Source organism: Pteronotus mesoamericanus, unplaced genomic scaffold (assembly GCF_021234165.1).
Source record: "Pteronotus mesoamericanus isolate MK-2021 breed Mesoamerican mustached bat unplaced genomic scaffold, CSHL_Meso_final contig_199, whole genome shotgun sequence".
Lineage (NCBI taxonomy): Eukaryota > Metazoa > Chordata > Mammalia > Chiroptera > Mormoopidae > Pteronotus > Pteronotus mesoamericanus.
In genome coordinates this window covers 57,835-81,016 of record NW_026555083.1, presented here as the reverse complement: position 1 = coordinate 81,016, position 23,182 = coordinate 57,835, and the positions used below count along the sequence as shown (strand labels likewise).

Below are 23,182 nucleotides of genomic sequence, written 5' to 3'. Positions count from 1 at the left end.
TAGATGGAATGTGCCTCTTCTAAACATGTGTCAAGAAATGTGTGTGAAAAAGGCAGCAGGATTGGTGAGTTCACAAATCTGATGACCTCCCAATGTTTATCTTCTGTGGCCCAAGTCATTTTCATTGAAAATAAAAGATTTTGTGAATTTCTGTAGGGTCTCAGATGTTCACCTCAAGACATTTGGTGCCCAGGCAGGAAATCAAAGATAAATAAAAGGAGTATGTATAGCCTAGGGATGTATGTGGCTTTTGCAACCCAGCCAGCATTCCTGATTTGCTATATTCTTTCATTGTTTGCTCTATGTACTGTCACTAAGGCAAGACTGACCCCTAGAGGGCATGAGCACATAGATTGAATATAGTTGCCAAATCTATTTTTTAAAAAGAGTTGAATATACAATTTTCTTTTTTATCTCAAGCAATTTTTTAAAAGCTTTAGTATGTTATAATACACATGTAGTAAATGATATATTTCAAGTATAGTATCTGATGAAGTTTGACCTATGTATTCAAATGAAACCACCACAGTCATAATACTGACCATATCTGTCACTATGTATTTACTTCATATATTTTTTTTTTAAAGATTTTATTTATTTATTTTTAGTGAGGGAAAGGGTAGGAGAAAGAGGGAGAGAAACACCGATTGGTTGCCACTCACATGCTCCCAAGTAGGGGCCTGGCCTGTAACCCAGGCATGTGCCCTGACCGGGAATCGAACTGTTGACCTTTTGGTTCTCAGGTCAGCACTCAATCCGCTGAGCCACACCAGCCAGAGCTACTTCATATCTTAAAAATCTCTCTCCTTGCCCTTCACAGCTCTCCAAGTAACCATTAATTTACTTTATTTTAATGGGTAACTTTGCATCTTCTAGAATTTATATTATGGGAATCACAGTATTTTTTTCTGCTTTCATTTATGTTGCATAAATACTTGGAGATGTATTTAATGATGTATTATTAGCACATCATTTTCTGAGAAATACTCTGAATGTATCACCATTAGTTTATCCATTTATTTGTTCATGGACATTGGATTATTTCTAATTTTTGACTATTGAAAATAAAGCTGGGACAAACATTTGTGTATAATTCTTTATGTGGATATATGTTTCCTTTTGTCAATAACTCAGTGCCCAGTCTGAGTCGTGGAGTAGGTAAATGGTTAACTTAAATTAGCAAGTCGTGATCTAAACAGATTTTACCTTTTTTGCATTCTTCCAGCATTGTATGAGGGATCCAATACCTACACATCCTAGAGAATATTTGATTTAGCCAACTGTTCTTTATGTCAACCTTTTAAAAATTTTGTCATGCTACCTCACTGTTTGGTTACATTTCCCTGAGAATTTATGGTGCACCTTGTTTCAGATGTGTATTTGCTATCTCTGTATGTGTGGTAAAATGTCTGATAATATGTTCTACCTAATCTATGAATTTTGGCTGTTTAACAAAAGGACAGGGAAACAAAGATACATGCTGGAATTTCACTCATTTTGTGCCTTTTTCTATATAGAATTTTTTTATATTGGAATAATGTATCCCAATATTTTTAAATTTTTGTCCTCTGCACAAATTAATGAACACTTTGAACCTGCTCTGTTAACATTTTTCCATTATTTAAAGACGTTGAGTCATTTAAAAATGCAGTAAGCCCTTGAGAAAATGCTCCAGAGAATGGCAATTCTGCACCTTGCTTTTATACATTACAATCAGAAGATGTAAGTGGGTTACGCGAAATCCATTAGTGATAGATTAGGGAAGTGGCAGAAACTCTGACTGGATAAAAAGTAAAATGACAAACTTTTTTTACATGGGTGGGTAGAGCATAGTTAACAGTCAACAATTAACAATGAGATTTGTGGTCTCCACTTTGGTGCAGTATCTGTGCTTTGAAGAGTCTGGAAAAGGCAAGTTTTTTTCACCTTCCAAAGGTATGTTCTCATAGATGGAAAAAGACAGTACACAGGCTTAAGGTGAAGGTGGACCTCTGTGGGGGAAGATTCTATCCTAAGACATGACTACCTACCATAAACTGCTTTTAGTTAATACGTATCAATTTCAGACAATCCTTTGTGGTTACTTTAGGACTCAGTTAATAAAGCTCAAGCCCCACCTGAGCTTGTCAGATTTAGTATGTGGCCCCTTTGTGTTCACACTTCTAAAAAGGAGTCAGGTCACATCTCTGAGGAGACATTTGTCACCAGTGCTTCCCAGGCATCTTCCTAATTAATACAGTGATTTGGGCCCAGCCACTGGATAAGAGAATCAGAAATCTGTAGGATTTTATTTGGAATTGACAATTTTCTATTTTAGTTTTATTCCTGTTTATTTTTTACATTTCTTTTTGTTTCACTATAAAGGAAAGATGACCCTCAGTTTGTTTATTTTTATCCTCATCTGAGGACTTTTTTTTTTTTCTTCATTGCTTTTAGGGAGAGAGGAATGGAGAGAGAGACATTGATGCAAGAGAGAAGCATCAACTGATGGTTTCCTGCAAGCACCCAGATGGGATCATGTGCATCCAGACCGGGTGTTGGTTACATGCGCCCACTCCTGGGCCAGGGGTCAAGCCTACAACCTTTCAGTTATGGGAAGAGGCTCCAACCAACTAAACCGCATTTGCCAGGGCTGATACTATTTTAAACGTTAAAAGTGTACAAGTTTCATTGTTACAATAAAACTAAAATTTTTTTTAAAGTTTTTTTCTCATTTAGGCCAATTTCCTTCATTTTTCTACAGGATGAAGCTACAGAAGAAGAGATCTCTGTCCACTAATCTAATTGTGAGTACAAAATCTCTCGGCAAAAATGAAACAATAAAATGTTTCCCAAAATTGCTCATGGAGTCAAGACCTGCCAGAACTATGGCAGTTATGAATAGGAAGCTAAAAAACAATGGTCTAGGAACTACTCTAAACTTCATTTAATTTTATTTTTCATATCTGAAGTGATGCCGCAAACCCCAACACCTGTGTTCCCTAAGCCTTATAGGGCACAGAATGTCAGGGACTATCTCAGTGTTTTTTGCCCTTTGCAGAGCTTCAATAAACCTGTTTTTGCTTCTACTAGTGTCCTGTATTAAATTGTTTGATATCAGGAGACAAGAACCCAAACTCACTGGTAACAGAAACAAACCTAGATGAATATCCCAACCCCTTACTCCATCCCACCACTCATTCCTAGTAGGGTGTGCATTTCCTTTGTCCAAAGTGTACTGTATTTCCAATAAACTTTTGTTCTCCTTGCCTCTACATTTCTCTGTGGGTGCTTTCTCCTCAAGTAGACAAACTGGAGACTTAGCATTGAGGTCCATTTTTATAAATCCACTGGCCCAAGTCAACCTCCATTACAACTGTTAATCAGGATTTTTCATCCAATATGTTTCTCTACAGGATTTTTATCTATTGTGCCAGATGTCCTTGAAGGTATTTGGTTAAAGTAATTGGTTGATGATCATTGGTAGAATCTATTATTTTATGTACTGTTGAGACATGTCCATATTCTACCTAATTTTATCAGGACACCTGAATTTATTACACAAATCATTTGCAAAGAGAAGAAGTTTTAATTTATATTTGTTTACCCTAAAGTGCGTTCTGTACATCAAAGGGAGGAAGAACCTGATAAACGCACTTTTCAGGCCTTTTTCAAAATGTCTCAGGCAGAGACTCAGTTTCTGGGCGCTAGTGCTGGTGGGGACTGCCCTTTGCCCTGGCGTCAGCTGGGGAAATGCCAGATCCCGCTTTGGACTGTAGAAGTCTTAACTCAGAAGGCGGGGTGGGGAGGGCTTACCTCCATGCTCATGTTAGGCCACTGACGGCTCACAGAAGGCGTTTCCACTTGGGTACAAAGCATAACGGCCAGTCTTGCGTCCTCAGCCTGGCCGGTATTTTGTCTTTCCTCAAGACCTGGTCAGTGGCTCCAGGTCACTCAGTGGAGGTAGAGATGCAGGAGCGAGAAGGCAGGGGAGTCCTAATGCACAGGCGCGTATCTCAGGCTCCGGGAAGCTCAGCGACGCTGCCTGGGTGACCCGCGCCCTAAGATCCAGGGTGTCCACACCTCGCCCACCGCTGGGCCGCTCGCGCCCTGCTCTGACAACAATTCTATGGCCCGCGCACTGGCTGAGGCGAGTGCTCGCCCCAGGTTCCAGGCGCCTCTCACCTCCTGTGGTCCAGGCCCCTGTGTCAGGGACAGTGAGTCGCTGGAGGGTGTCACGGAGCAACCCCAAAACCTGCTCTACTGCACCCTCCTAGGAAAGGATTTGTGGTTCTGGTCTTGCAGGGAGCCTAATGGATTCCACCTTGATAAGCGATGAAAGGCGTTTTTTTTTTTGTTGTTTTTTGTTTTAATACTTCTATTGGTCATTTGTATATATTTTTTTGGAAGATGTCTTTACACCATTAGACATGCTTTTAACCGGATTTTTGAGCTAATAATTTTTCTTTTTATTTTTATATTTTTATTTTCAAGGGGGAGAGAGAGAGATTGGTTTGTTGTTACACTTATTTATGTATTTAGTGGTTTGCCCATTCTTGTATGTATGCCGACTAGGGATGGAACCCTCAACCTTGGGTATCAGAACGTTGCTCAAACCAACTGAGCTACCTGGCCAGGGTTTGATAATGAGTCTTTTGAACAGCTTGTATATTTTATAAAATAATTTCTTATCTGATTTAGGTAGATGTCTTTTTGCATTTTGCTTTATCGTGCTTCACAGATATTGTGCTTTTTTTCTTTTTTTACAAATTCAATATTTTAGGAAACCAGTCAGCAAATTTACTGCTGCCTATTTAATAACAGACTGAGATACTGTTAGAAATTTTCAGCAATAAAGTATTTTTAATTAAATTACATAGATTTTTTTATAAGACAATGCTATTGCATTAATAGACAGCACTGTAGTGTAAACATAACTTTTTTATTCACTAGGAGATAAAAAAAATTGTGTGACTTTTTTTCTATATCGCAATATTCACTTATTTGTAGTGCTCTGAACCTGACCAACAATATCTCCAAGGGATACGATTACACGTTTTCTAAGTATTTTTTTCCCCATCCTGTAGCTGTCCTTTTCATTTTGTTAATTGCTATTGTGCTGTGCAAGAAGGTTATTCATTTATTGTAGTTCAGATTATTTTTCCTTTTTTGCCTGATGGTTAGTGTCACATCAGGGAAATTATTTCCAATACAAATCTCCAAACCTTTTTCTCTAGATTATCTTGAAGGAGTTTTAGGGTTTTAGGACTGATATTTAATTTTTTAATATTTTGGAGCTAATTTTTATTAGTGGTGCCCAGATTGCTTTTGCTTTTTGAGGTTTTATGAAATTTCCTACATTTCACAATTCTTTTTTAAAAATATATTTCCTTGGTCTTGGCTGGTGTGGCTCAGTGGATTCAGTGCCAGCCTGTGAACCTAAAGGCGCTGGTTCGATTCCCAGTCAGGGCACACGCCTGACTTACCAGCCAGGTCCTAAGTTGGGGCCATGCAAGCAGCAACTGATTGATGTATCTCTTGCACATTAGTGTTTCTCTCCCTCTCTTCCCCTCTCTCTAAAAATAAAATCTAAAAAAAAAATTTTTATTGATTATGCTATCACAAAATATCCCAGCTTTTTCCTTCTTTGCCCTCCTCCACCCAGTATCCCTATTCCCTCCAGGAATATCCCCTCTTAGTTCATGTCCATGGGTCATGTACAAGTTCTTTAGCTACTCCATTGCCTAGGCTGCTCTTAACATCCCCCTTGTCTATTTTGTACCAACTAATTTGTACTTCTTCATGCCTATACCTTTTCCCCCATTCTCCCTCTTTCCCCTCCCAACTGATAACCATCCAAATGATCTCCATATCTGTGATTCTGTTTTTGTTCTGGTTGTTTGCCTAGTTTGTTTTTTAGATTCAGTTGTTCATAGTTGTGTATTTATTGCCATTTAATATTTATAGTTTTGATCTTCTTTTTCTTATATAATTCCCTTTAACATTTCACATAATAATGGCTTGGTGATGAAGAACTCCTTTAGTTTTACCTTGTCTGGGAAGCACTTTATCTGCCCTTCAATTCTAAATTATAGCTTCGGTATGTTGTGTTTTTATTTCCTTTTGCCTCTTGATGTTTTTTGAGTTACTTTTTTTCTTTGACCCTCTGGTTATTGAGGATTGTTGTGTTTAATTTCATCACATTTATGAATATTCCAGCTTTATAAAACCTAAAATCTATTTCTACTTTTCTACCGTTTCAATCAGATAACACACCTGAAGTGATTTCTTCTTAAAGTTTGAGACTTGTTTTTTGAACACCTGATCTACCTAGAGAATCTTTCATGTGCCCTTGGCAAGAATACATTTTATGCTGGAATGGCATGGATGGAATGTTCTGTATATATGAGGTCTGTCTGGAAAAAGTCCAACCATTGTTAATATAACGAGAATGGGTTATGTGACATGAATGTAACCTGGCTACCAAGTAAAGTGGACTGGAATGCACATTTGTGAATAATGATGTCCTTACTATACTAGTCAGTGGATAGTACAAGGGGGCAGTAGATACCCTTGTGTAAGCGTTTGTATTGTGGCAGTCGCATTCTAAATGAGCAAGTAGAGGAACAAATCTGCATTGAATTCTGTGTTAAGCTTGAACATTCCTCCATGGAAACTATTCAGATGATTCAGAAGACTGCAGCTATGGACAACTGGTGATTGGCAGCTTCATCACAACAGCATGCCTGCACGTGCATCATGTCTCGTGCATAGTTTTTTGGTGAAACATCAAATCACCCAGGGTAATTCAGGCCCCCTAGAGCCTAGATTTGGTGCCCTGCGACTTCTGGCTATTCCCCAAACTACAGTCACCTTTGAAAGGGAAGATATTTCAGACCATCAATGAGATTCAGGAAAATACAACAGGGTAGCTGATGGCAATTCGGAGAATGTTGTGAGATCCCAAGGTGCCTGCTTTGAAGGTGACTGTGGCATCATTGTCCTATGTATGTTTCCTGTATCTTGCATCTTCTTCAATACATGCCTCTAATTTTCATAGCCCATTATTGGATACTTTCTGGTCAGATCTTGTATTAATGAGTTCTAATTGCTCTAAGGTATAGTCACACTTCTTGTTATTGTTGAAAGGGAAATATTGAAGTTTCCTCCTAACATTGGACAAATACTGGGATTCTTTTATTGTACCTTCAGTTCTGATATTATTTGCTTAATATACTTAACATGTTGTTGGATGCTTAACATTTAAATTGTCCTTTTTTTAAAAAAAAGATTCTACTTATTTATTTTTAGAGAGGGGAAGGCGGGGGAGAAAGAGAGGGAGAGAAACATCAATGTTTGGTTGCATCTCATGTACTCCCTACTGGGGACCTGGCCTGCAACCCAGGCATATGCCTTGCACTGGGAATTGAACCAGTGACCCTTTGGTTCACAGGCTGGCACTCAGTCCACTGAGCCACAGCAGCCAGGACAAATTGTTGTCCTCTGGATGAATTGATTCCTTTATCATTCTGTAAGATGACCTTTATTATTTGTGACAATGTTTGAAGTTCTCTATTTTGGTCTGATAGAATTTTAGTTACTCCTGCCTTCTTTTGGTTTTATTTTCAAGAAATATGTTTTCTTTGTTTTTATTATCAGGCTATTTGTGCCCATTAAGATTTAGGGAGTCTCTTATAGGTAGCATATATATGTCTACTGTTTTTTGTTTTATCCCTTCAGTCATTCTATATCCTTTGATTTGAAATTTGTTGAAGAACCTCCTGTTGCCATTTCATTGTTTTTTGGCTCCTTTGTAGTTCTTTTGTTTGTCTTTTTGTCTGTCTTCCTTTGTGATTTCATTATTTTCTATAGTGGTATGCTTAAACTCCTTTCTCTTTTGTGAATGTATTACATAGGTATTTGTTTGTGGTTCCCAAGAGACTTATATAAAACAACTAATATATGCTCAACATTGATGAGTTGCCATCACATCCTAGGAACTGGGGACCTTGCCCAAAACCCAGGCAAGTTACCTTACTGGGAATCACACTGGCATCCTTACAGTTCACGGGACAATGCTCAGCTCACTGAGCCACACCAGTCAGTGAGGGCTCATGTATTTTTATATTGACCTTGAATATCATGAGTTATGATATGACTGATTTAATTTAATTTTGTTGAAGATAGATTATATATTTTATTTTTATAGAGAGGGAATGGGAGTAAGAGAGAAACATCCATGTGTGAGAGAAACATCAATTGGTTGCCTCTTGCTTGTGCCCCAGTCAGGGTCTGGACCTGCAACCCAGACATGTGCCTTGACCAGAAATAGAACCAAGGACCTTTGACTTTGCAAAATGATGCCCAATCAACTGAGCCTGGCTGGCCAGCACTATAATTGATTTTTGTGGATTTGGGGACATTCAAATTCTTCTGCACAGCCTCTCATCACCAGAACAAAAGGACCTACAGGGAGTCATTTGTGAAGGAACAACTACTAGACCTCTCTTTCCTTTGTTTCCTATTCTATGGTTGTATCTTTTGTCATGAGGTCTCCACCATTTACCAACCTTTGGGGCCAAGAAATTCATAGCAGCCCTTTCCTCAGAGTCTAATTTTCTTGAAAATCATCCCATAGAATTATGGCTAGCTGTGACAGGTATACATTTCTGATAATAATATTCCTTCACTACATGGTTTACATGTACTTCAACAGCGTTTGTGTTTGTTCAGGCTGCTGCTATGGGGCAGAGGATGTGGAAGCACCCACTGAACAGAATGTTTCTGTACGAGTGTCACATGAAAAAAAAATCGCAAGGCAGCTTTGTCTTTCCCAGAAGAGCCTCCTCTGTGAGAGTTGTGGGCCAGTCCTAAGAGGCATCTTATTCTTGGTTGACAAGCAGGGAACACAACACAGCTGAGGACATATCCCAAAACAGGCTACTGACACCAGGAGAAGCCAAATGGACTGTCACTATCTAGGGTGGGTTTTCAAAGGAGAAAACATTATCACACCAGGAAAGACTGTAAGAAAGCCATTGGCTGCAAACACACACTTTTTCCAGACGACGTTGTCTATACTGGAGGACAGTGCTATGGCTCTTTGTGTTAGGACCTAGATTTTCTTGAATGCCAGCTCCCAGCACACTCTGGCCATGGACACCCTTACTCCAGATTCCAGTTAACAGTGAGATAAAACATTTTCTAAATGTTTTCAAAAAGTTCTAAAACTTTTTAGAAAACAATGTGTATAAGAAAAATTAGCTCTGCCTGGGTTGACTCGGTTGGAGTATCATTTTGTGCACCAGAGTGGCATGGATTCAATTTCTAGTTAGGGTGCATACCTGGGTTGTGGGTTTCATCCTGTGTCAGGGTGCAGGTGGGAATCAGCTGATCAAAGTCTCTCCCTCTGTTTTTCTCTAATCAATAAATACTTTAAAAATTAAAAAATAAATTTAGGTCATATTAAAGAGAACAATAAGCACAGTATCAGTTAAGGTTCTCCTGTATAGAACTCCTATCAGGTGAGTTTTAGGCACTGTTTAAACTGCACTTGATGAAATCTAATATCACCTCCATTTTTTTTTTTTTTAGAGCTACTCTTATCAATTAATGGTGGGAACCTTCCTGAAATCTGGGTTCCCAGTTGCCAGCCAAGGGCCAATCATTTTTTAAAAATAATTTTATTTGTTTTTATTTTTTAATATATATTTTATTGATTATGTTATTACAGTTGTCCCATTTTTTTCTCCCCTTTATTCCTCTCCACCCTGCACCTCCCCACCAGCAGCATTCCCAGCCTTAGTTCATGTTCATGGGTCATAGATATAAGTTCTTTGGCTTCGCTATTTCCTATACTCTTCTTAACCTCTCTCTATTTTGTACTTACTATTTACTTCTTATTCCCTGTATCCGTTCCTCTGTTCTCTCTACTCCCAATTCCCTCTGATCTCTATTTCTGTGATTCTGTTCCTGTTCTAGTTGTTTACTTAGTTTGTGTGTGTTTTTTTTTTATTTTTGGTTTTTTTAGGTTCAGTTGTTGATAGTTGTGAGTTTGTTGTCATTTTACTGTTCATAATTTTTTATCTTCTTTCTCTTAGATAAGTCCCTTTAACATTTCATATGATAAGGGCTTAGTCATGATGAATTCCTTTAACTTGACCTTATCTGGGAAGCCCTTTATCTGCCCTTCCATTCTAAATGATAGTTTTGCTGGATAGAGTAATCTTGGACTTAGATCCTTGCCTTTCACGACTTCAAATACTTCTTTCCAGCCCCTTCTTGCCTGCAAGGTTTCTTTTGAGAAATCAGCTGATAGTCTTATGGGGACTCCTTTGTAGATCACTGTCTCCCTTTCTCTTGCTGCTTTTAAGATTCTCTCCTTATCTTTAATCTTGGGTAATGTAATTATGATGTGCCTTGGTGTGTGCTTCCTTGGATCCAGCTTCTTTGGGACTCCCTGAGCTTCCTGGATGTCCTGGAAGTCTATTTCCTTGGCCAGATTGGGGAAGTTCTCCTTCATTATTTGTTCAAATAAGTTTTCAATTTCTTGCTCTTCCTTTTCTCCTTCAGGCACCTCTATAATTCGGATGTTGGAATGTTCAAAGTTGTTTTAGAGGTTCCTAAGCCTCTCCTCAATTTTTTGAATTCTTGTTTTTTCATTCTGTCGTGGTTCAATGTTTCTCTCTCCCATCTGCTCCAAATCGTTGATGTGAGTCCCAGTTTCCTTCCCTTTACTGTTGGTTCCCTGTATATTTTTCTTTATTTCACTTTGCATAGCCTTCACTTTTTCCTTCACTTTGTGACCATACTCAACCATTTCTGGGAGCATGTTGATTACCAGTGTTTCAAACTGTGCATCTGATACGTTGGCTATCTGTTTATCACTTAGTTCTATTTTTGGAACTTTGTTCTCTTCTTTCATTTGGGCTATATTTCTTTGTCTCAGCATGCCTGTTACTTTGGAGGGGGAGGAGCCTTATGTATTTGCCAGAGTGGGACAACCCAGATCTCTGTGTTGTGATGCTGTATGTGGGGGAGGGGCCCAAGAGGGAACAATAGTGCTTGCTTGGCTCTTAGCTGGCTTTCAGTCACTTCCTCTGCTACCTGCAAGCAAATTGGGCCCTTCTTGTGCTGATTCATGGGTGGGTGAGTTTGTGTACATTCTAGGGTCCTGTGGGTCTCTCCAATGAACTCTCCTGTGAGGCTGGGAGTTTCTCCCACTGCTGCAACCCCCACAGGTTTTTACCTCCAGAGGTTTTGAGGCTTTCTTTTCCCACACTGGACCCTGGATTGTGTGGTCTGTCTCGTTCCCCAGCTGTTCCTCCCAGTTTATCCACCTGCAAATGTGGGACCACCCGGTATGCCAGCTGCTGCCTTGCCCACCTGGCCTTCCAGCTGCCGCTTTGCTACACATCCTCCCTGTTCTGGCTGCCTGTCTCCGCCCCTCTTACCAGTCTGGATGAATGCTGCTTCTTTAATGCCTTGGTTGGTGGATTACCAATACAGTTTGATTTTCTGGCAGTTCTGGTTATTTTTTGTTTTTAAATTTGTTGTTGTCCTTCTTTTGGTTGTGCCAGGAGGCAAAGTAAATCTACCTACGCCTCCATCTTGGCCGGAAGTCTCACCTCCATTTTTTATCTCTTGAGATTTCTGAACTGATTATCTTGTTATTCATAGTCTATAAAATTTTATTGGCCTGTTTTTGTTAAGTGTGTCTTGCTGTCATTAAAACCAGCAGAAAGTTTTAACACTTAAGTTTATCATAGACATGTAAGTAAAATATTGTTACAGAATCCATTTGTAACTCATGTACTGAAAATATACATGCAACAATTGCTATAAAGACACTAAGGTTCATTCAAAAACGGAAAAAAGTCTTCCTACTGTTCACTTTATGGGGAGTAAAGCTCTTCGAGTGACTATGAGGAGTCTGGGTGTGTTCATTCACCGATAAGAGGAAAAATACTTTAGACAGATGTGGAAGAATCATGGAGGGGACATATTTAGGCAGCCCTAAAACAAGTGAATGGTGTGACACCCTACCTTTTACTTCCTCCCAATATATTTTATCTGCTATCTCTATTTATGTTCCAGTCACAGAACTTACTAGTTTTTTTCCATTTACAATTCATATGAAACTTACTGAGGCATAGTATATTGTTTTCTAAATATATTTTGGACTATAGTTAGATAGCCAGTGTACATTTGGTGGCACCCAAGAAAGTGTGGAAAATGGGTATCTGAATCTGAGAGAAAGGTTTTGGATTTAGAGAATGAATCTTCCTGTCAGGGAATGGTGATGAATTCGCCAGTTCTTTTCCACATGACATTTTTTACTGAATTTTCTCAGATATGGTCTATTAAAAACTTCTAAGAATGTGATGTCTATCGGGGAATACTGCTTATGTATCACTTTTATATTTGCTACCAGAATGGGTGCGATGTTGGCATCCATGATTGTGTAGAAAGTGGGCACCTGAACCTGAGATAAAGGTGCTGAATTTGAGATCATACCCCCTATCCTGGACACAATGATGATTTCTGCTCAAAATGCATCGACAGTGTCTGCATGGGGACTGCCGAACAGTTCCAGAAGAGATTTACATCAAACTACAGAAAAGTATTCCTATTGATTAATGGAGTTATACTATCAGAATTACTTAAATAGGTAGAAGAAAAAAGGCTCTTTTAAGCCTGCAAACAGGTAAGGCACAATGGGGGGCAAATGAAGGACACTGACTTCTATGAACAACAGATTTAACCTCAGCAATGAATCTGCTGGAAACTGGCTACAGTGAAATTATTGTTTCGACAAAGTATGTGTCCATTTCATTCCTGAGAGCCTGAGGAAAAAATAGGTGACAAAAACATTAAGTTGTGAGCAGAAAAATTTAGAAGAGTTAAGGAAAGATATGGCTTCATTTACTGATTATTTCATCTGCTTCAGTGGCTCTTCTACATCTGAATACCTATTAGTGAGTAAATAAAGGTGTTTGCAACCTGGTTTCCTCGAAGCCTTGATTGAAAGCTAGCCAGAAGTGAAAAAGAAAATATTTCATGTTATAGTAAATGTTAAGGGATAGGTGCTATTGAAAAGTGAAAAAAGCACAACAAACGACAAGTATGGGGATTCGTGGGATTTTAAGAGCGAGATCCTTCAATAGGAGGAGATGACACCTTCCTTTTATCATATTCAAGATCTCTTTTCCACCAGGACGCGTCACTTTCCGTTACCTTCCCCATGAGTCTGGGTCTTTTCTCCTCTCATTATGTGGAAAACCCTTTTGCACCTCCGTGGACTCTAGGAACCACATTACCCAGAAGGCTGTTGGAGGGATGAGCCAATAAGGCTCAGAAAAGGCTCTTCCGTTGAGGCCGAACGCCTGTGGGACGGACTTCCGTTGCCCTGCTGGCGGGCATATTGTCTGCGCTCAGAAGCACCTCACGGGTTAGAGTCACTGAGCGCTGCGCCGAGGTGGAGATGCCGTTGCAAGAAATCGGAAAGGCCTGCTTGCCGCGTCACGAACGCGACTGTGAGGCTCCGTGAGTCCGCCCCTGTGACCCGCGCCTGGTCCGGGATGGAGACCGTGGTGCCCGGCGCCACCGCCTCGCCCGCGGCTCCTGCCTCATCCCGGCCGTGGAATCTGATGGCAGCAACCGCGCCTTCTGTCCCACCCGGGCCACAGAGTGTGATGGCAGCGACCGCCCTGAGGCGCTCGGCTGAGGTGAGTGCGCGCCCCCGGGCCTCCGCACTCTTCCCAACTGAGCTCTGCAGCCTGGGTGCGGGGCGCCTGTCACGTGTTGCAGCCCAGATCGCGGCATCCGGGATGTGAGGCGCCCGTGGGCACAGACGGTGTGACGGCGTGGGCGAGAGTGACGGGCCGAAGGGCCACCGGGTTGCGGTGCGCAGACGCCGCTGACCCTGAAGGACCCACGAACTTGGCCTCGGCCCTCCATCTGCTTTAAACAGTCTTAGGCAGAGTCACGTCCTGAGTGGGAGGCAGAGGGGCTGCGCCTTCTTTCTAATGGTCCTGGGAGCCCGGGAGGGTCGTGAATTAAGAGAGAGATGGATTGTGTCATGGTTTTGAAAGCCTTTTAGATCCTTCTGAGATAGAAAACCGACAGGAGTGGGGCGATGAGGACAGAGAGACACAGGAAGAGGAGCCCTTGTCCAAAGTTACAGGGCCGGTGAGTTGCCGCGCTGAGGACCGAAACTTGGCCGCAGGTCACCAGACTCCGGGGCTGGGCTGAGACACAGAATCTGTAAGGGAGGTTGATTTCGTCTTTCGGCGGGTTCTGAGGCTGAAAACCATTTTGTAAAGTAGACATGAAGGACAGGGCGTCCCGGTCCCTACTTGGTGGTGACATTATATTAAAGTGTCTAAAGATTTTTCCCGTGGTAATTCTCTGCCCTTGGATGTGAGGACCCTGGGAATACCCAGATCCTGGCAGTAGGTCACAGGTAGTATCAAGGTGCTCACGTTTCTGATGTCGATATGAGAAACATTTATAGCTGTAGACTTTTTTAAGTGTTTATTCGAGCGAAACTGAGTTGGATTGCCAAGAAACATCTCAACAGAGTGTGAAAGTGCTTCAGAAAATGGCAGTTTTACCACTTACTTTATACATCAAAATCAAAAGGGGAGACGTAAATGGGGAACTTGAAATTCATTGGTGATTGGTGTGGGAGGCAGGAGAAAACAAGGAAACTCTGATACCAGATGAAAAGTAAAAGTGAATAGACACATGGTTCTTTTACATTGGTGGTTATAGGATTGTTAATTAACACAATAGTAAGAACAACACAGGATTTTTGATCTGCTCTGGTGCAGTGTTTGTGCTCTGAGGGGTAAAAAAAAAGGGGGGGGGGATTATCCTGACATTCGAAGTGTATATTATAGATGGAAAAATACAAAGATGAGCTCACTTAAGGTAAAAATTGACCTTTCCAAGGGAAAGTACTGGCCTAAGACATGACTCCTTGCCATGGCCTGCTTTTAGTTAGTTTTAATTTCAGACCATCTATGGGGGCATTGTCAGTCAGTTTGTAAAGCCCCGTCAGACTCACAGACTCCCCTAAGCTAGTCAGGTTTAGTATGTTGCTCATCCTGCCTTTTTTTTTTTTTTTTTTTTTTTTTTTTTTGGTGCACACTGGCAGCCAGTGTAAGCTGTAAAGGGAGGTTATCCAGGGAGAGGCACCTGCATATGGAAGTGTTTGGGAATAGGTGTCCTCCCTTTGTATTAAAAACAAGGAGCAGGGAGGGTCAATAATCAGACCTGTAGAATGTCCAAATGATATTTGAGTATCTGTTAGGGAGATAATGGGCATTTGCATAAGAGAAAGGAGTTGGTCTCTCCTGGGTTTAATAGCCTCCATCTGGCAGCACCTTGCAAAAAGGATCATGGGGGTTAAGAACGGAGACAAGGACAGCAGGACCAGGTGATTTCTGTGATCCAAAGGAGAACTGATGGGCCAGAGTTGGGCCTCAGAAGCAGAAGAAAAGGTTGGCTTGTTGGTCCATTCTTTTTATTGTATTTTTTTCCATTACAATTTACCCCTCTTATACTGTCTTAAAGCTCCCCCGACCCTACCCCTCTCAGTATTTTAGTACAGCAAGTAGAGTTTCGGATGTGGCATCTGTGGAAGAGAAAGGAAAGGGTTCAACTACCCCAGTGTTTTTGGTCCTAGAAGCTGAAGTGGTGGAGGCTCCATCAACTGGGCTGGGGAAGATGGTGGTAGGTTAATTCTCTTTGGGAATATCAGAAGGATTTTCTGTTCACATTTTTAAAAGTATCAAAGAACAGTGAGTAGAAACATCAAGTGAGCAGCTGAAGACATGGTGTGGAAATCTGGGGAACGATGGAGTATGGAAACATGCAGAAGTCACTCTTTTGTGCATGAGGGCAAAGGGGCAGAGCTGAGGGTGTCAACTTGGGGTGTGAAGATATGAAGCAGGTAGAGATCACACCATGGTGCGCACAGCTTGAGTGTGAGCTGATGGTCCTGAATACCTGGTGTTGTGATTTAAGGGTGAAACAGAAGCCATCGTTTGGCTGTGTCTTGGAGGCATGATCTGGGAGAATCAGTGAATTTGCTTAGCAGGATGGATGGGGCCCTCAGGCATGGCCCCAAGCTCAGATGGCATTTACTTGCCCAACTTATTCTCATCTTGCCTTGGCTGCGGGCAATGTGAGTAATTAATGAAACTGTGATGAGACAGCAAGTAGCTTTCTCACCAAGGGTTGGTGTCTTCTCTGAATTGGTGGCCTTCAAGGGGGTTGTGCATGGGAAACACTAGGATTGTGGGGTCTCAGACAGACTGTTCCGATTCATTTGTATTAATTCTGACAGATTGTTGTGACCTTTGAGGATGTCGCCGTGCATTTCTCCAGGACAGAGTGGTGCCTCCTTGATGAGGCTCAGCGACGACTGTACCTTGGTGTGATGCTGGAGAACTTTGCTCTTATATCTTCAATGGGTAAGACACTCATTCTGCTTGCACACTCTTTGGCCTGCGAGAGCCTCTCTGAGGGTTGAGGTTTTCTTCTAAGGTATAAGAGTCTTGACCAGACTTGTACCCAGGAAGCAATGGACAGCAGCAGGTGGTCTTCGGGTCTCTAGCAATTTTTTCTTTTTGTCTCATTGCCCCAAACTAATAAACTCACTTAAAAAAAAAGAAAAGATCCCTTACTCACCAGAGACCTGGACCTAGCTTTGCAATTCCACTAAGACTTTCCGGGGTTGCTATCCTCTCACATATGGACTGTGTACACAGTTTGCTTTTCCAGATTTCTGTGTAGATCCTGCACTTGTCAAGTCTACTTTATTTGCACTGCTCCCTTCTCTCCTTTCAGCCCCAGTAGGTGGTGTACTGAATCTGTAACTGAGCAGACTTGGGCCCTTCTAAGAGGTGCCTTGATGAATGATTCAACAATCTGTATTAGAAGGAGCATGTCTTTTTTTTTGTTTTGTTCCTTAATTCTTTTTTTAAAATGTACCTGAAATATAGAGATATATATTTTTAAAATAATTTTTAAAATATTTTATTTAAATGTGTGGTTGCCTCTTATGCACCCCTAACTGGGGACCTGGCCTGCAACCCCAGCATGTGCCCTGACTGGGAATCAAAGCAGCAACCCTCTGGTTTGCAGGCTGGTGCTCAATCTACTGAGCCACACCAGCCAGGGGAAGCATTTCTTTATTTACAGTATTCCAGCCTTTGGGGGTCTCAGTGCCTTTATACTCAGAGCCTTCCTTTCCCACGAGGCCCAGCATTTCCCTTGCTCTCGAAAAGCCTTAAGCCAAAAGCCCCAAAGTTCTCCATGTCTTTATCTTAAGCCAGTTGTGCAAGTGGATTCTATCCTCCAGGATCTGGGGTATGGTGTCATCAACTTCTGTGTTGCAGTCCAGGAAAGCATGTGCCACATTACACTGAATCATGGTGAAGTCCAGGAAAGACTTAAGTCCTGAGAGTCCAGATAGAATCTGGGTTTGCAAGGCAGCAGGTCAGGGTCTTGCAAGGGAGAGTTTTTGGAGCTAGCTAGAGCAGGCAAGATCAAAAGAGACACATGTCTCTTTCCTTAGTACACCAGACCGCGTGGCCGAATCCTGACTACAAACTAAATAGCTAGCTGCTTGCTTATTTCTTCCTCTCATGTGGCTGTTACATCATTCCTCCCTCATGGCTCTTCTAATACCTTCCAAGCCACATGACTAAATTCCCTCACAGCTGCCCAACATTAGTTTTAAATCACGACCCTGGAGCCTCCTGTGTGACCTCATCTCTGACTCCTCCCACTATGAGCTACATTTAACAGTTCTCCTGTATTGTTTAAATTTTTTCTTTTGCCACCCCCAGTCAGGTCAAGAGTGACTCAATGATCTGGAGGACCACCCCTCTGGCTCCATCAGGAGTTGAGATATATCCTGAAAGTTTCACTCACTTTGTCTGAAGGCAGTAGCATAGCCATTATCTTGCCTTTGTTATAAAAAGTATCTTTCTTAATTAAAAAAAAAAAAAGGATTTTATTTATTTATTTTTAGAGAGAGAGGGGAAGGGAGAGAGAAAGAGAAGAGAAATATCGATACATCAGTAGGTTGCCTCTCACACACTCCCAACTTGGGCCCTGGCCTGCAAACCAGGCATGTGCCCTGACTGGGAATCAAACCAGCAGTCGTTTGGTTCACAGGCCAGTGTTCAATCCACTGAGCCACACCAGCCAGGGCCAGACCCTCAACGCTTTTGTGCATGGGACAATGCTCTAACTGAGCCACTTGGTCACGGCTGGATAAAATATTTACATATTTATTAGATCTGTTTTTTTAAAGTGTAGTCAACTTCAGTAATTCCTTACTGCTTTCAGACAGGGTGATCTACCCATTGTCAAAAGGGGAATATTCAAGTTGTCTAGTACTGTTGCGTTGCATTTTCTCCCCTCAGATCTCAGGTTGTTGGCTTGATGTACTAGGTGCTCTGTGTATGTGTGGGGCGATGCATAATAATTAAAATTGTTATCCTCTTGATGAATTCACTTTGTTATCATTTTAGGATGTCCTTTTCCTCACATGACAGTGTGCCGAGTTGTACTATGACAGTGTTGGTTATGCATCTCTTAAGTTTTCTCTTGCAGTTGCATCATGCATATTCCATGTAATTGCTTGAGGGGGAACAGGGATAGAAGAGTTCTTATTTATCACAAGAGAGACAGTAGTCCAGCCATGACAGGATGGTCAGAGGGTTTCTGGCATTTCTAAATGGCACTTGGGGACCATTTGATGCCAGGGCTTTGTTAACACATAATGAGGGACCTGTTCTCTTTAACCGTATTTTGTCACCATTTCCAGTGATCACACCTAAATGTACTTGCCCTTTTCAATAGGTACTTAGCCTATCTGTTAGTTCTAATAGCTGTCATTTCTACTCTGATTTATAGCCAGGGATAAACTGTGTCTCTCTAACCTCTACCCTACTGACATTTCTCTGAGGAGTGTTTTTGGTGTGCTCTCCAACTTTGGTCAATACCTGTTGGCCCTTGAATTGTGCCCATGTTTCTATACAAACCTTGGACAGCATCTGCTCAGCTACAGTGGATTTTCATGGTTTTGTGTACATTCCCATTTCACTACACAGCCTGACATCACCAGAAGGAAGGGTTTTGCAGGCAGCCATCTGCAGTGGTACAACTTATATACCCTCCTCTCATCCTTGTGTCCTGTCCTAAACTATAGTGTTTTTGCTAGAGAGGTGCCTATTATTTACAGTCATCAGTAGACTAGTAATGTAGAAGAAGCACTTTATCAGAATTTGTCTCACTTGTTTAGAAAATTGTCACACAGAGTCATGCCTAGATGTAACAGATGCAAATGTGGTGAGAAAAATCACGTCCTTGTAGGTCACTATGTACTTAACCAGAGTTTCCTTTTGTTCAGGTTGCTGCTGTGAACCAGAGGATATGGAGGCACCCATTGAACAGAGTCCATCTGTAAGGGTCTCACAGTGTAAGAAGCCCAGGTCAGTTGTGGCTCCCTGGAGGAGCCACCCCTGTGAGAGTTGTGGGCCCGTCTTGAGAGACATTTTCCTCTTGGTTGACCAGCAGGTAACACAACACAGCTCGACACTGCTGAGGTGCGGTGCATGTGCAAAAGCATTTTATTTCAATGCACAGAGTCACCAGCACCAGGAGGAGGACACAACAAAGAATTGTTTCTTAAGCAACGTGGACAGAGTCTCACTTGCAGAGAGCTGCAATTACCATGTGTCATGGAAGCCTTGTACCTCTACTGAGGTTGAAAAGAGCGTTCGCATCAGCTCAGGACATCTAGAGCAAGTGGCTACTCACACCATGCACAGGGAAAACAAAATCTCTAAGTCTAGAATGACTTTTCAAAGCAGAAAACATTGTTACAACCAAACAGAATGCAAGAAAACCATTGGCCATGATCACACACTTGTTGAGGACCACAAATCCCTTACTGGAAGACATTGTATTTTGTGTTGTGAATGTGGGAAATCTTTTACCCATAGTTCTGCCCTCTGTGATCATCAGAGAGTTCACAATGGGAGTTCACATGAACGCAGTGAATGTGGAGAATCTTTTACCAGTGGCTCTGACATCTGTGAACATCACAGAGTTCACACTGGAGAGAGACCTTTCGAGTGTGGTCAACATGGAAAATCTTTTACCAGTAGATCTGACCTACATGAGCATCACAGAGTTGACACTGGAGAAAGACCTTATGAGTGCACTGAATGTGGAAAATCTTTTACTCGTAGTTCTTCCCTTCGTTATCATCAGAGAGTTCACACTGGAGAAAGGCCTTATGAGTGTGGTGAATGTGGAAAATCTTTTAACAGTAGCTGGGCGCTTCAGCGTCATTACAGAGTTCATACTGGAGAAAGGCCTTATGAGTGCAGTGAATGTGGAAAATCTTTTAACAGTAGCTGGGCACTTCAACGTCATCGCACTGTTCACACTGGAGAAAGGCCTTATGAGTGTGGTGAATGTGGAAAATCTTTTCACATTAGCTGGGACCTTCGATGTCATCACAGAGTTCACACTGGTGAAAGGCCTTATGAGTGCAATGAATGTGGGAAATCTTTTTCCAGTAGCTCTGCCCTCTATAAACATCAGAGAATTCACATTGGAGATAGGCCTCATGTGTGCGGTGAATGTGGAAAATCTTTCACCAGTCGCTCTGACCTCCGTAAACATCACAGAGTTCACACGGGAGAAAGGCCTTATGAGTGCACTGAATGTGGAAAATCTTTTAATCGTAGCTATGCCATTCGTAATCATCAGAGAATTCACACTGGAGAAAGGCCATATGTATGCAGTGAATGTGGAAAATCTTTAACATGTAGCTCTGCCCTCCGTTATCACCAGAGAGTTCACACTGGAAACAGGCCTTATGAGTGTGGTGATTGTGGGAAATCTTTTTTCATTAGCTCTGCCCTCCGTTATCATCAGAGAGTTCACACTGGAGAAAGGCCTTATGAGTGCAGTGAATGTGGGAAATCTTATACCAGAAGCTCTGCCCTCTATAAACATCAGAATTCACACTGGAGGAAGGCTATATAAGTGTGGTGAATGCGGGAAATGATTATACCTGTAGCTCTGCCCTCCACTGTCATCAGTGCATACACGCTGGATAATAGCCTTAAGAATGAGCTGAGTGTAGGAAATCTTTACCAAACTGGTATCTGTTGTCAAAGAGTTCACACTGGATAAATGCTTAATGAGTGCACTGAATGGGGGAAATCCTTTACCTGTATCAGTCACCTTTAATAGCATAAAAGAGTTCACACAAAAGAAATACCATGTGAATGTGGTGAATGTGGGAAGTCTTTTTCTCTGTAGCATTAACCTTCATTGTCATCAGAGAGTTCACAGAATGGAGAATGGCCTAATGTCTGCAGTGAATGTGGGAAATGTTTTTCTTCCATCAGTATTTTACAATATTTTGAGAGAGGTTACACTGTAAAAATGCATTTTGAGTGATGTGAACATGAGATATTTTTTACCAGTCACCATTGTCTTTGTGGTCATTGGAGAATTTACAAATCTAAATTCCTCTAAAAAAATTTGGGAAATCTTAATTTTTTTTATCCATTTCTTTTGTTATCTTCTGAAAAATCACACAGGAGAAAGATTTTTTTGTATACATGCAATATGAGAAATTGTTTTTCTTGTAGCTCTAGCTTCCGTTATATTCACAGATGTCAGTGTGGTGAAAGGCCTTATGAATACAGTGAATGTGAGAAATTCTTTGTATCCTTTCTTATCATCAGATTTTACATAGGAGATAAGCCTTATGGGGACATGAAATGTTGGAAATCATTTATGTCATAGTCATGGCCAGCATAAGCGCAGTTCACACTGGTTAAAGGCTTCAATGATGAAGTGAACATCAGAAGTCTTTATCTCTAAGAACATACCTTTCAGACATTGGCAAACTCACTGTGTTAATGGGTAAATTTTAGGAAATGTATTTTTTTTTCAGTGTATTGAAACTAAAGAAAATTTTCTGAGGACATGTCTGAGTTTAGTTTTATATATTCACAGTACAGACATTCTGAGAAGTTTAATGTGTAAATTTTGAAGAAAGTAGTAAAGAACAGTCTCTAGTAAATGTGCCTTTATGCATTCTTACTCATAGTGTATGGTGGTTGCATTTCCCTACTCTAACAAAATCTTGGTTTAATCATTATAAAGGTTAGCTCTTTTCATATGTTCATCATACTCTCTTATTTTAGTTGCATTTCCATAAGGATTTATGATGAGCATTTTTACAGGTGTGTATGGATTACTGCTATGTTTTTAGTAAAATGTGTAGTCATGTAATTTACCTATTTTATTAATTTGTGTTAATCTCCTTTAACAAATAGGAGAGAGAAACAACACAGATGTATGTTTTTATGTCACCCATGTTCACTCCTTGAAAATTTTTGCTTTATGGAATAATTTCTTTTGGAATAATTATTTGAAATATTGGAAAACATTCCCAAATTATTTGGACTTTTTGCCGTACACAATGTAGTAGGTACATATATACTTTAAGGAATAATCTACATTTTAACACACATCACTTTTTAAAATTCAAAATATTAGTAATATAATAAAAACCATTGCTTTTTAGTGTTCACCCATATTTATAGTCTATTGTTTGGAGTTTGCTGGGCTGGAGGAGGAACTCGAAGGTCCACCATGTGGTTTGAGTATGAATGGGCATTTGTTGAACATCAAAGCTCTCCAGAAGTTGAAGAGGAGATCAATAAGTAGACTCCCCATACCTTGGGCCATGCAACCCGGGTTTAAATCTTAGATTATTGACCATACTTGTATTTACGGGAAAGCGATGCACTCTATAGGTCTCGGTATTTTTGTGTGAAAAATGGGGTAAAAAGTAACCTTGCCTTAGCTGGTTTGGTTCAGTGGGTTGAGCATCGTCTCACAAACTGAAAGGTCACAGGTTCAATTGATAGTTGGTGCATGTCTGGGTTTGATACTGGGTCCCCTGTAGGGGGAATGTGAGAGGGAAAGAATTGATGTTTCTTTTGCACATCAATATTCCTCTCCCTCTCTATTCTCTAAAATTATGTAAATGTAAGTTAATGAAATATTTAACAGTTGCTTTTTTAGTTTTTTATTTTTAAAATTTATTTTTAGAGAGGGGAAGTGAGGGGGAAAGAGAGGGAAACAT

At 41.0% G+C, this 23,182-nt stretch overlaps 1 protein-coding gene across 1 annotated transcript; it reads left to right on the top strand.

Moving 5' to 3' along the window:
• The first annotated feature begins 13,301 nt into the window (after positions 1–13,301).
• Positions 13,302–21,940, top strand: LOC129066269 (zinc finger protein 883-like). Its single transcript, XM_054567802.1, has 3 exons — positions 13,302–13,706; positions 16,334–16,460; positions 19,412–21,940. Exons 1-3 carry the CDS (start codon positions 13,560–13,562, stop codon positions 21,058–21,060), a joined length of 1,923 nt encoding a protein of 640 aa, XP_054423777.1. The 5' UTR covers positions 13,302–13,559; the 3' UTR covers positions 21,061–21,940.
• Positions 21,941–23,182: the final 1,242 nt, after the last annotated feature.